This window comes from Lagopus muta, chromosome 4, assembly GCF_023343835.1.
Source record: "Lagopus muta isolate bLagMut1 chromosome 4, bLagMut1 primary, whole genome shotgun sequence".
Classification (NCBI taxonomy): Eukaryota; Metazoa; Chordata; class Aves; order Galliformes; family Phasianidae; genus Lagopus; species Lagopus muta.
In genome coordinates, this window is record NC_064436.1 from 62,639,457 (window position 1) to 62,653,005 (window position 13,549).

The 13,549-nt window shown below is 37.6% G+C and overlaps 1 protein-coding gene across 1 annotated transcript in view; it reads right to left on the reverse strand.

Annotated features, from left to right (window-relative positions):
• Window positions 1-2,869: 2,869 nt before the first annotated feature.
• FAM193A (family with sequence similarity 193 member A) overlaps window positions 2,870-13,549 on the reverse strand; it is a 70,771-nt gene continuing 60,091 nt past the window's right edge. The window contains exons 17-22 of the mRNA XM_048942541.1: window positions 13,024-13,306; window positions 11,659-11,845; window positions 10,583-10,813; window positions 8,076-8,919; window positions 5,357-5,438; window positions 2,870-3,041 (exon numbers count right to left, since the gene is read on the reverse strand). Coding sequence (XP_048798498.1) covers window positions 2,948-3,041; window positions 5,357-5,438; window positions 8,076-8,919; window positions 10,583-10,813; window positions 11,659-11,845; window positions 13,024-13,306 — 1,721 coding nt within the window. The 3' untranslated portion in view covers window positions 2,870-2,947. The remainder of the gene's footprint in view (window positions 3,042-5,356; window positions 5,439-8,075; window positions 8,920-10,582; window positions 10,814-11,658; window positions 11,846-13,023; window positions 13,307-13,549) is intronic.

The following is a 13,549-nucleotide window of genomic DNA, read 5'->3' on the forward strand; positions in this document are numbered from 1 at the left end:
AAGTACCTGAATGTACCGTCTCTGGATTTAATACACCTGAAGTCAAAAGGCATTTTTGTCCAATAAGACGCCTTAGTGTTGCATTTCAACATATTTCACATCACTACTTGGGCACTAGAGAAACATGCTCATAATTCAGCAAATCCTTATTAAAACCATTTAATGAGCAAAGTGGCAGTAATTAACTCATTTGCCCAAGGCCAGAAAACTCATAGAACTCAGTTTATTACTTTTAAATCTCATGCCTCCCAGACCGCTCTGCACTTATCTTCACTTATTAATTAAGAATTGAGAAAAACAAGACTTGCCTGTAAGTTTTCATCAAGGTGCAACAACAGATCCATTCAGATTTGTTCTTCATGCTTTCTGTGCACTGCATGCAATCACATCAGTTATACTAATAACAGACAATGAAGCTTCAGGCAAGTATATTTGAAAAAGATAATTAATGCAGACATATATTCCCTAGGATTTCCAAAGGAGGCCTGTTCTCCTAATTGAGGATTTCAAAATAAAGAAAAGCATGTCATAGTCATGCATCATTCACAACATCTTTGTTAACAAAGAATAAAGACTACTTTTTTTCCCAATTTATTAGCGGAAACTATAAGGAGTTTTCTAACCCCATCAAAAATAACTCAGTATTCTTCAAAGCTTTCCTAATCTAGAGAAAATGGAATCCACATCACTGTTTGGTCACATGACATCAACTCATTTTTCCACTCCATGCCCCAATTTTAGAGCAGACATAGAGGGTACAAGTGATGACATACACTGCCACCTTGTGTTATACTTTAGAACTGAGAAAGCCTGCAAGGATTCCCAACACACTCAGCTTTAGGTGTTCTAATAGCATTTTTCACAGCTGCTGTGCCATATTAAAAGCATCTAAACTGTTATGTAACTAAGACTGAATTCAGGCTGCAACAGATGCAAGTCTCAATGGCCCAAGAAACAGCAAAGCTCACTCTTCTCCAGCAATTGCTGCAGATATTTTGAACAGTACGCAGTATTTGCAGACAGTGAAAGCTCAGTGGCGTTGATACTAGCTTTTAGTTTTGAGATGCTCTTCCTTCAGCACAGGTAAATAAAAATATTAAGTTACTCCATTATATGTTACAATACTCCATTAAAAAAAATGAGGCTATGCTATTACTTTCCTCCTCATCTTGAACTTGAAGAGTAACAAAAAAGTTTTCCCCTTTAAGCCCCAGGTCAGTAATTTGATAATGGGTATTTTATCATCCCCTCCTCTACATAAGGAAGGCTGAAATCTCATTTACCTACAATGGATGAATGTAAACTGAGCAACTATATTCTGAACGAGAAGAACAATCTAGGATGGGAGCTCCAGGACCGGCAGAAAAGGGATATGAAATTGTAGGTGTCTCAGTGGTTTGTAGCCAAGGCAGCCCTCCTGCTACATACTGGCCTTAAAGGGGAAATAGAAGCAACAATTCATTCAACGTTCTCAAGTCTCAAGCCAAGTGTAGTTGTACTGTGTCTTGCAAAGCAGTCTCAAGCCCAGCAGCTATAGCACAAAATATGTTAGCAAGTAGAAGAAAAAAAACGGCATGGGAATGGCTCTGGAGAAGGAAACTAGTGGGCTCTGAAACTGCATTGTCCTGTCAAATACACATTGAATGGAAGTTTTATTTTCCGTAAAGAAAATAAAAACGGAAGACTGCCCTTATAAATTGGGTAAATACAGTCATCCAAATGAAACGTAGCTCTATTCTAAATAGTAGGGTATCAGAAAAACGTTTTTAAGTACAAGACTAAGACACTATGCAACCTGTAAACACCACTAAATTGTTAAATACTTACACAACAGTAACACTGAGCCTACCTACTTCATTTCTACACTAATATTGCATTGGAAATATTTGTATTACCTTGTTTCTCAATAGAAGCATTATAGTAATTCACAGAATTCACAAACAACTCCAGCATTCAGCAGGAATCTTTGCTGCACTAGCAGAAAGCTTTTCCCATCATGTGAGGTGGAAAACAAGAGTTCCTACAGAAACATGCTAAAATTAAGTAGCACTCACTGACCAATCCTGAGAGAACGTTAGATTCAGTTTAGAATACCACTCTATCCAAGTACATTTCTTCCCTCACCCCACCCACATAGAAAAAAGCAAGACACAGGTCTTCTGCCATACTAATGTATTCCATCTTTCAAAAAGAAAGACATGATTTTAATATTACTTAACAATATGTTAAAAAAGTAGCCAGTTAGGCTTCAGTGTTAATACAATTATACACTCTATAACAGATTCGATAGTGTGAGTACTGTTCTTTTTTTTAAATTTTCTCCATTCTGCAAGTATTCTTACACAAGCTGGCTACAAGTCAGGAAAAAAAAAATCAAAACACAAATAGCGTAACTTGTACACTCTTAAACAGTAGATTGTGAAAGAACTGAGGAAATACTTGTCCTGTAAGAGCCTCTTTTTCATGAAGTCATGTCAGGAGAATTTTGGAGCAGATGAAAGCACAACTGACCAGGTCCATTCCTTTGTCAGGAGTCAGAATGACAAAACATAGCTAGATGCAGAAGTGACAGGAGCCACTGCAGATGATGCAAACTAGTATTTTGGCCTCCACCCAAGCCTAAGCAATTTAAAGTCTTTGAGGCCAAGGCATTCAGAAGGAGATGGAAAAGAGCTATTGTTTCATCTCCAACGGCATACAGCTACAATCAAGTAAGTCTCACTCACAGACTACAAGCACACAAGCTAACAAATTCAGGTAGAAAGTGGCAATTTTTCAGTCCGCAAGAATTATCAGGCCAAAGGGTTCAGTGCAGATCCACACAGCACTGGGGACAAGGCAAGGCAGCACTGGCTCAAGACCAGATAAGCTCTCAGCACAGCAGGACAGGTAAGTGGAGTTGTCGTTCATTGATTCCTGCAGGATTCCCTCCCCATATTGTGTCATTTCAATGTGCAGCAAAGGTGGTTTTTTTCAAGCTAAAATTGGACCAGTTGATGGAAAGTCTCTGCCTTGTCTGTCTGGCAGAATCCAAGCAGAACCTGAAAAAAAAAAAAGTGAAAAGTGAAACCAATATATAAAAAAAAAAAAAAAAAAAAAAAAAAAGAAACCCACCACTGATGGCATCCCTTTTCTGAAGGGCAGCTCCCATTCAAAAGGGCAAAACTTCACAAAAAAAATGACTTGCCCATTACCCATGTAGATCAGAAACTGGTTGTTTTAAACACCACTGTATTGGCAAGAGCAATTGGGAGAAGAAACAAGGAATACTGCATATTTATCAGCACAGAAGCTCACTGGGTGTTAACCAAAACCAGAACTGACATGACTGTATTTATCAAAAACCCTGTAACAACAGGAATGAATAGTAGGTAACTGATAAAGCACAAGAGTCAAGGGCACAGAGCACTGCTCTTTCCTCACACCAGTCTGACTACAGCAAAGTGGCATTTGAAATGAATATTTGAGGAAAGGGTGTTTGTAATACAGCAGACAAAGAGTCCACACACTAGAAAAAGAATCTTTAGCACAAAAAATCCACTTGTATTCACTGGTCACAATGCATACTTAGGGAAGATCTGTTGGAAAAGGTTGGCATGCACTAAGAAAAAGGCATTTCAGAAACTCTTAATTCATGCTCCGGACCTTTATCAAGGTCTGGTGTAGCTTGTTTGGGCTAGAAGTTCCACGACAGCATCAAGGTAACTCCTATGTGAAGGAGTTCCCTCTATGGAAGGCTACATGATTTCTCTGAGAAATGAAAACCAAGTAAGGGGAACAGACAGAAGGAAAGAAATAGGAAGGGTACAATGGACAGTCAAGTAGATTTCTTTTGTTCTTTCCATGCCAAAGTTAGAAGCAGTTTGCAAAATTAATTCTGAAGTCAGGGTGTAATAATGTATCTGTCACTCTGCTCCAAAGCAACGAGAAAGGACGATAAATTAACAAAATCAGTACAGAGAACAATTCCTGTGGAGCTTACTGCCATGGAGAACAAGCAATATTGCTAGCTTGCTGTTGATTGCATTGGAAATTATTAAATGATACATATTAAAGGTGTCTCCATGGTGATTGCCTAGAACAGCATTTATAGGGGCATTTCAGGCACCTCTTCCAAACATGAAAACTGGCATGTGTGCAAACTGTACAGTTACATCCTCACAGATGAAAGTTAAATAGATTGTATCGAGCTGATTAACACTCATAACTGTACTATTTAATAGCTGTTCATCCGGAATCATCTATGGCAAACTCCTGTTTAAATTTCAGCCACACTTTTACACATAAAGAACACATTTCTTCACTAGCACTATTTAATATATATCACGTTCCAACTATAAAACCTTTCAATCTAAACAGCTAAATCTGTTAGCTGGTCAGTCACTCAAGAGTATTTCTGGATATTTTAAAACACTAACACTGATTTAAATAACATACGAATTTTGTACAGGAATACTCAGCACAGAGAAGCAGCTGTCCTTTGCAAGATTCAGATGTGTATTACTGCCCAGCACACAGACTATCAAAAGTATATAAGAAAAGATTCAATATCTATATGGAAAGCCTGATTTAAAGAAAAAAGCCCTACTCTTTAAAATCAATGGCTTTAGCTGTCTTGTGAAACAACCACCGATTCTAAAGTATCCAACTACTGAAAGTTTATTTATCTATAAATCTTTTTTTTAAATCATGATGAAAGACTTACTAAGAAGTATTCATGGGCAACTAGCACAGCCAGCTATAACTGAAGAACATACATGTGAGTAGTTTACAGTGCTATGGAAGAACACACTGTATTATGTATGTATGAGCTGTCTGCCCTTATCTGAAGAACTTAAACATAAATAACAAACTCCAAAAGCAACCAAAATGGAAAAACAGGCTCAAGTACCAGCTCATTTTATTGTTATTGTCACTGCACTAGCATAAGCATCTCCTCTGTCATTAGTAGAAACTAATATTTGCATTTGGGCTATCTCTATTTTATGCCCAGTATAAAATTCCAAAGTAATAGATCCCATAAACATGTAAAAACCTCATGAAATAAAACTCATGACATATTGAAAAATAGCATCTGAAATGTAAAAGTTACTTGTCCAATAAGTAACACCTTACATAGTATTTATCACCGTCACTTTAAAAAAAACAAACAGTAGCAAGTATTTTGTCTGTATTTTATCCACGTGGATAATAAAAGAAATATTCAAATTTTGCTTACAGAAAAGAAAAGATAGCTGGGGATATCCTGAAAATCTTGATGAGAACATTGGGGACACAAAGACAATCCTAGGATTTGGTCACTAAGCAAACTGGAAGAACCACAACAGCTTTCCATGCAGGAATTACAGAACTTTACCTTTTAAAATACTCCACTTCTCGCTCTGTTTCATCCATTTCCACACTGTCTAAATCAATGTCTTTGGGTAGAAAAACATCATCTACAAAGGAAAAAGGATTACATTACATTAGATTTCACAGGGGAAGGAGAGAGGAGAAAGTAAGAAAAGTAAGAAGCTGATTTTTTTTATTTTTTTTTTAAAGAACTGTCTGAGCTTTTTAGACCAGTGATTAGTCACATTTAGGCTGAATTAATACAAATTTGTCATTGAAAACGTGTTCTTCTCTGCTCAATCTTTCAAGGAGTTACATTGGAAACAAGGAAGAGACAAAGTAACAGAATTTACTGATCACATGGATTGTAAAAGATGCCGAAAGCCTGGAATACACATGAGAAACATCAAACTATAGGAAGAGACAGGTAGGAGATCGTGCTTGACTGCCTGAATTTTGATGGCTTTGCTACCATAAAGGCAGGTTTAGAAAAGACTGAAGAAATTGTATTTCTAAAGAAAAAACTTCAAGAATTCTGGTTTTGTAGAACTGCAGTATCCCCTCTGGGACATCACAGGTTGCTTGTGCAAGTCACACTATTTGTGATTAGGATTCTTTTCCAAACATTATTCTGATATTTTAACATGGTCACAATTGAGCATCAGCTATTGTAGCTACTGGTATACTATACTGTCCTGGTACTTATTTTTCTTGTACTTTCTATCATAGATACTTCAGAAAATGTAATTTGCAGCAGAAACCAATTTCTTTCCTCTTTCTTTTAATTCTCCCTTTGCATTATGCACCGTTCTCCTTTCTGAGGCAGACTCAGAACACATTCCAAAGACAGCAAGACTCAAAGCACACAGCTGAGAACACCTAGCACACAGCACTACTTTCCAGAATCCTTGGAACTATGAGAGCAGATAACTCTTCCCTAAAGGCTTTCCTGACAGCTCAAAAATTACGTATCTTTGCCTTGCAACTTACTTCTGAAGAACCTGAAAGCCCTGTGCTCCCTATATCCCAATCTCTTCAAAAAGAGGAGTCAGAATGCTCTGCCAGACTATTTCTTCAAGAAACTGAGATCATACCAGAAGCAATGTTTGATGACCTTATGTTTCTTCTGGAAACAAATTCTTTGTTGCCTCAGTTGTACAATACCTGTACATTTTTCCACAGCTGATCTTTTGTGCCTTTGCTAGTTTAGTCCAGCAACCCAATATCTTGAAGAAATTACAGCCAAAGAAATTATTACACCATATTACACCATCTTTCTTTTAGTTCTAAAGACAACTACTCCAAGTGGCTACCCAGACCAGATCCAGAGAGTTGCACAATTACCTCTTTATAAAATCAGACTCATGTTCCTACATTTGAACAACAGCTTTCAGAAATTGTTAAATATACTTGTATTAACAGCAGAAAAAGCATCTGTCTGTGTGTATCTACATACACAGAGAAAAAGAGAAGAAAAGATGCAAGAAGTGACCTAAATTCCTTCTACAGTATACCACCCATCCCTATGCAGAAAATATTAGAGTTTTGTCTTACTTAAACAACTGGAATACACTGTTCTCTGTAAATTAAAAAACAACAAAGCAAACAAAACCTCATAACAATATGGTATTCAGAACTAAAGTATAGGAGAAAAAAAGTTCAATGCTGTACTCAGGCACAGGCTGCCACTGGAGGATTGAGGTGCTACACGCTTACCAGGCAGCACAGCAGCATGAACTGCAGTGTTAAGTCATTCTAGCAAACACGTCACTTGTGCACTGCTGCTCCTCAGCTGTGTGCTCTGAGCAGACATTTCTGCACCACAAAGCTGCCCCAACCACCAGCCCCAGGAGGGACCAAGTGCACTCAGGAACAGATCCAGCAGATAGAGCAGCCCGCTGCCAAGGCAAATCAGCTAGCAGTGCTTGTGCTCAGCAGCTTTGCTATCGGCCTTAGCAGCTTTCAGGAGAGCAGAACAAAAGAATGCAATGGAAAGAAAATTATGTCAGTGCAACTTGTTTGAGTTCACTCAAATTTCTACGCTTTTACTATTCTTATTGGGTGTATAAAACCTATTTCCTAGCACAAGCTGATATTCACATGGAGAACACACTCAATATATTTAATTAAACAACATTTCGCTAAAATTTTCACACTGGCAAGTGAAAAAAAATAGTAAATCAGTTTACTACACCTGTTAATGTAAATAGTAAATGAAAATAATTATTACCACTGATAAACGAATCGTTATTCTTCAACAACAAAATCCAATAATTTTCCTTGTGCACAGATTAAAACTATTTTAGATGAAATTCAACTCTATTTGAGGAACATCCTTGCTTTTACACAAGTTCAGAATGGAATTCAGCAAATTTATGCTTTAATATATGGAATATTTCTTAACAAGTACAGGCTTTATGGATGAGACTGCCTTTCTTAGCAGACAAAACAGAGGCATATGCTACCTTACTCAGGCTTTAAAGCCTTCTGCATGTCTTCACTAGAAGTATATACACATATCCTAAAAGGAAAATGCTATCTTCAGATTGTGCATCACCAGCGAGCATCCTGAAAAACAAACTGAAGTTACAGTGACACGAGTTTTTCCTGACACCAATTTCTCTGGGCTTTTGTTGTTGGATTTGTTTTACATTACCAGATTGAGTAAAAAAAGATTTTAAGCTTCTGGACTTAAGTAGTAACAGTAAAAAAAGAAAACGAACAAGCAACTTGATTTTTCTTACCAATGGAATTGTTGACTTTGTCCCCTTTTTTCTTCTTGTTTTTCTTGTTCTTGCCTTTCGGTTGAGGAGAATCCGCAAGTATTAGCTTATTATTCTGCTGCTGCTCACTTGGTGAAGGGGATTCACTTGTGATGGGTGCTTTCTCTTCCTTTATGTGGTTCAACTGTTTTTTGTTGTTGTTGTTTAATTTCTTCTCTTCTTTTTTAGGTTCTGCAAGCACTGGGAGCTCTGCTGCTTTTGCTTTGGATTCTATTTGGTTTCTGGTTTTAGTCTGAATTTCAGCTGCTTTGGAGGATTCAACAGGCTTTTTCACTTGTTCAGAGCACGGTTTGTTTATTTGCTTTAGTTTCTGTTTGTTGTTTCCTTCTTTATGTTGATGCATAATATCAAGCAGAAAAGAGAGGGGCTCATGCTGCTTTACGCTCCCCTCTTTCTGATAAAGCAGTTTTGAGTCTCTAGTGTTCACAGCATTGGATGGTTCACAGCCTGCCTCTGAAAGCGGCCTCTGTTCTGTGTGATTCACATGTCTCGACAGTGAACCAGAGGAGGTTTCTATCTTTTCTGATTGCTCAAGTGTACCATTCTGAATGTCTTCAGGTGCATTTGGGACAGATTCCTTTGCTGCCTGACAGTTTTGAGTAAGCACGTCCACCTTTTGACAGTCCTTATTTGTTCGCTCTTTCTTCTTTTTCTTTACAGCCCTCAACTGCTGAAGTTCTTGAAGCCGCTGCAGTTCTTGTTTCAGCCTCTCTTCTTCTTCCTCCTCTCGCCGCCTCTGCTCTTCAAGCAACTGGTGATGCTCCCTTTCCCTGGCTTCTGCTTCAAGTCGAGCCTTTTCTTCAAGCTACAAAATAACAATTAGATTACTGGAAGTGACACAGATCTTGAAAACGAGTTTTAGCTGTCATTACTCATTTTCTGTGCAAACATTTTAAGTCTCAGAATGTTTGCATAACCAATTTATTTGATCCACAAGCATGCAGCAAAAGAAAAAAAGCTGCCTTTTAAAGTACATTGAAATCCTTTTGGAATTTCTGTAACACACCTGACTGTTGTCAGTACCAACTGTTCATCTTTGCTACTGCTAAGCTTAACTTCATACCAAAGATTTCTATAATCACAAGAACTTGTTGAAAATGAAATTTCCCACTTGATTCTTTCATCTATTTGTGTATTACTGAGGTAACCGAAGCTTGTGTCATAGGTTGCATCACTTATCTGTTCTTTTGCTATGTATGCCAGCAGCTTCTCTGTTTCAGTGTTTAACATTAGAAGTAATCATTAAAAGCAACTCAAAACAAAACAGCAAGCACATCTAAGATGCATTAAAAGCTGTCAAGAACAGTAAGGATGATGACATTTTGTTACCTGCAAGCTCACAACTAAATATAACAAAGATATAAAGGACTTTTACCAGCTGTTACTGCAAGTTCCTGAAACTGTGCAACATTTATCTTGCATGACAAGCAAAACGAAAGCTATATGCCGAGAACAACCGTACTCATATACTCTTCTCACACATTTCAAAGCATCTACAGAGGATTCCTTTTCCACAGTTATGGAAGTCATGCAAAAAGCCCCATCATCCTGTTAAGGGAATACCAGGTCTTTCGAACCTATGGAAGCATTACAGCATGCAGACTTAGTGCCAACAAACTAAGCCACATACACAAAAAAGTTACTGTGAAGTCACATAACATGATTATCAAAATACAAAAACTTCCAGCAACTAACCTCAGTTGGTTTAAACAGTTTAAACTTCACACTTAAAATTGATAACTAAATTGCAGTAAGAAAAGCAATTTCTCCTCTTGTTCAACTTAGAAAAATCATTTTCCTCTGTTAACTCAGCAAATGTTGTTTTTGGAAAATAATTTCCTTATTAAAAGACTTTTTTTTTTTGTATGTTTTCACTAATTTTCATTTGAAAGTGATATATTTTCTTTTTTATTGCCCACTCCTTTGCAGCTTTGCACTTCACTCTAACTTACGATGGTCTTTGTGTCACTGTGAACCCCTTTCAAGGTGCCCAATGCAAACATGCTACAAATATCAAAACTTGACTTTTCTACTTCCTCAAAAGCACTAATCTCATGTTTTTTGCCTTCCTACAGTCATCCATCATAACTATCATTCCAATAAAGAGACACTGATTTTCTAACTTCCTGCACTTCTAAAATGCCCATTCAGTGCAACAATCAGATTTTTATTTCTGAAACTTAATAACTGTGTGGGAAATTCCCACATAAAGATGACATAAAGAGACTAAGAACATGACAGCAACGTTGTGAGAACTCTTCCTAGTCTAAGTAACTTCTAAGAGAGCATCAGCAAAGGTAAGCAAGCCTCACTTAAGCAAACAGACAGAACCATCACAAATGACACAAAAAACCAAGTAGGCCACTATTATCAAGTCAGCACATGGTCATATACTTACAGGGAGGTCACAAAACATGCTTACAGATTCAAAAGTGTGAGGATTTAGGATAAACACACTCTTATCTTACCTTTCTTTGCTTATGTCTTGCTCGTTTGGCTGCCCGAGAACTGCTAACTGGTTTGGTTTCAGAGCTGTTTATGAACTGTAGCAAGTCTTCCACCTTTCGATGGTCAACAACACTTTCCCTTTCAGAGATCTGATCCGGTTTCTTGGGCTGTTCCTCCTTCCTTTTGGTCAGACGTAAACGAAGTTTTTCTCGCATCTCAGCATAATTTCTACTGGTTGGTGCAGCTGGTGGCTGAAGGACGTCAGAAAAATATTTTGTGACTAAATCCAAATTTCACTGACCTAACATAAGATTTTGAAACCGCAGAGACCTTAAAAAAACTAGGAGTTCAAACCAGAACACTGACTTCCATGTTGTTTGTAGGCATACCTGAAGGTGTATTTAACAGGCAACAGACGTATCGGGCTTGTTGCTAACTTGTGAAGTCTATTTCTTTAAAATACCTTTTAAATTAAGTCAGCACTTATCAAAATGCTCCACTAAGGCAGATTGTTTACAATAATAAAAACAGAGAATGTATTGTTTGGGTTTTCCTTTGATAAAAATGTTATTTAAACTTACACTGCCTGAGTTCTTTAAGGATAGTTGTTGGGTTTTTTTTTAGTATCATGTTAAAATGAATACTTCAGGAACTGAGATTTCTATAGATAGAATTGCTACAAATACTTTTTTTTTTTAATAAATCATCTTCTATTAAGTGCATTTTTACTTGAACTTACCACATTATAAATAATCACACTACTCTAGATAAGTGCACACACTCATGAAGATATCTACGTGGCAGAAAGCCCATTTGCAGTTTCACAGTCAAACACGGGATCTATTATCCAAGTCAACTGCTTGCTAAAGCTTTTAGCCATTTTTATTACTTTTTATTTGCCTTCAACTGGTCTTGTTTCGATTTTTCATTTCAAAGAGGAAAATTAAGTTCTGCCCACACACTCAACTTCCTTTTGCTACTTATGTCTTCAGTGAGTTCCAACACAACTCCCACTTAGCTGCAGTCTAATAAGATCCATGCAACTGATGACACATTAATAAAAAAGCAAAATAAAATTGAAAATCCAGCAACTTACTCCGCCATGGCCGAAGAACTCACAGTAACAACAGTCACAGTATTTTCCTTCCTTCTGGTTTGTGGATGTTGAGGTACTTGAGCTGTGCTCTGAACAGCTGTCTTCATCTTGACTCTCCTCTCCATCATACTGCTGATGATCGTAAGTGTTACTGTTCTCGCAGCGATGGCCCTCACAATCAGGATCACTGTGTGAAATTAAGTAAAAGTTGGTAAAAAAATATCTGGATAATAATGGAAATAATGTTTGAAAGAAAAGAAACAAAAAAGCATACAGCTATATGTACATCTACCAGGAACAATGATTCTCAAACTGGGATGTCAATCACCAGTGATGTATCAAATTCTAAGGCCCTCATACAGTAGCTTTCAAAGGGAGATGCTCAAAACTAAGCAGAAAGAAAAAAATCATGCATGGTAAAGTAAATTATGAAAAACTCATCAGGTGCCTCACTAGATCAGTAGCCTACAAAGTAAGTTGTGGAACTGTTCTTCTTTGTCTTAAACCAGGAAAAATAATTTCAGAGGCAGAAATTTTTAGCTTTAATATTGAATGGTTTTGAAACTGTCACCTGCCTTATCACTTGTGCATTGCACAGCTCTCTTCATACCACAACTTATTCCTAAAATCCCCTGGTTCTAGACACATTTTTTTTTTCTCAACTTAAATTCAGGATTGGCTAAAAACAAGATGGTGCCACAAGATCCTGTTTGTCACTTAATTTTTTGAGAGGGGAAAAAAAAAAAAGCAGGTCTCTTCAATAAGCAGTTACACTTTTGTAAGCAGTGCTTTGTAACTGCTTATTGAACAACCCTGCTTTTTTATCCCCTCCAAAGGGCTGCATAACTATGAAACATATTGTGGTTCCAGAAGGACTGAATGACAGATCTGATTTTGCTGTAACTGTAAAGCATTTAATTTAAAGGAAGATCTCATCTAGTGTTATTACTTCTTTGTTCATATGTTAACAAGGTGAAAACGCCATAACCTTTCACATGCCAAAACGTATGCGCATCTTCTTTCTGAAGCAAGAAACTCACTCTTCCAGCTCCCCAGAAAAGGAAATTTATCAAAAATTAGTGATCAAAACAGTGGGAGAAAAAAAAAAAAACCTGCTCAAATTCAGTATTCTAATTAGGAGAAAAGTACGAGAAAACATAACATATAACAACAGGTAACTGCTAGTTAGCTCAAACTTCCTGGCTAGTCAGTCTGAGCAATGCACCTACTATTTTCTCTTGTCTGGAGAGAGCTAGCATTACAGTGCCCAGCAGAACAGTGAGACAGCACATGCTATGGAACAACAGATACAACTCTGCAGAAATCAATGCTTCACTGATTCTATCACCCAAGCGCCAGACTCACCTGCAGACACTTGGTGGGGCACTTACAGAGCTGTCTGTGGTGGAAGTAGGAGGTACAACCGTAGTAGGACAAAGACCTGAATGGGGATCCACAAACCCAGGGGCTGTTGCAGCAGTTTTGGGAAAAGAAGGAGCAGCAAGGTTTGGAAGATGGGGTGTAGAAGCTGGAGACAGTGCAGCAGGAGACAGCGAAGGAAGCGATGCTAAACTGGTAGGACTATTTCGTGGTGCAACTGGTGCAGAATGTCTATGGTCCTCTTTATTAATATTGTGGAACACTTCACCTAAATTTGGAGGGGAAAAAAAACCAACATTACAACTGGAAGAAATTAAGTCTCCAATTAATTACCCAAGCAGTCACTTAAAGTGGTAGACTTTCTCAGCCTCTCTAAAAACTATGTAGTACTTCCTGATCTGCCTACTAGGAGTCCCAAATCCTAATATTAAGATGCCTTAAAAATTTCTTCAAGCCAGGAATACAGAGATTAAAACTCAGGAGTATTAAGAACACCAACTAAAGATAATAC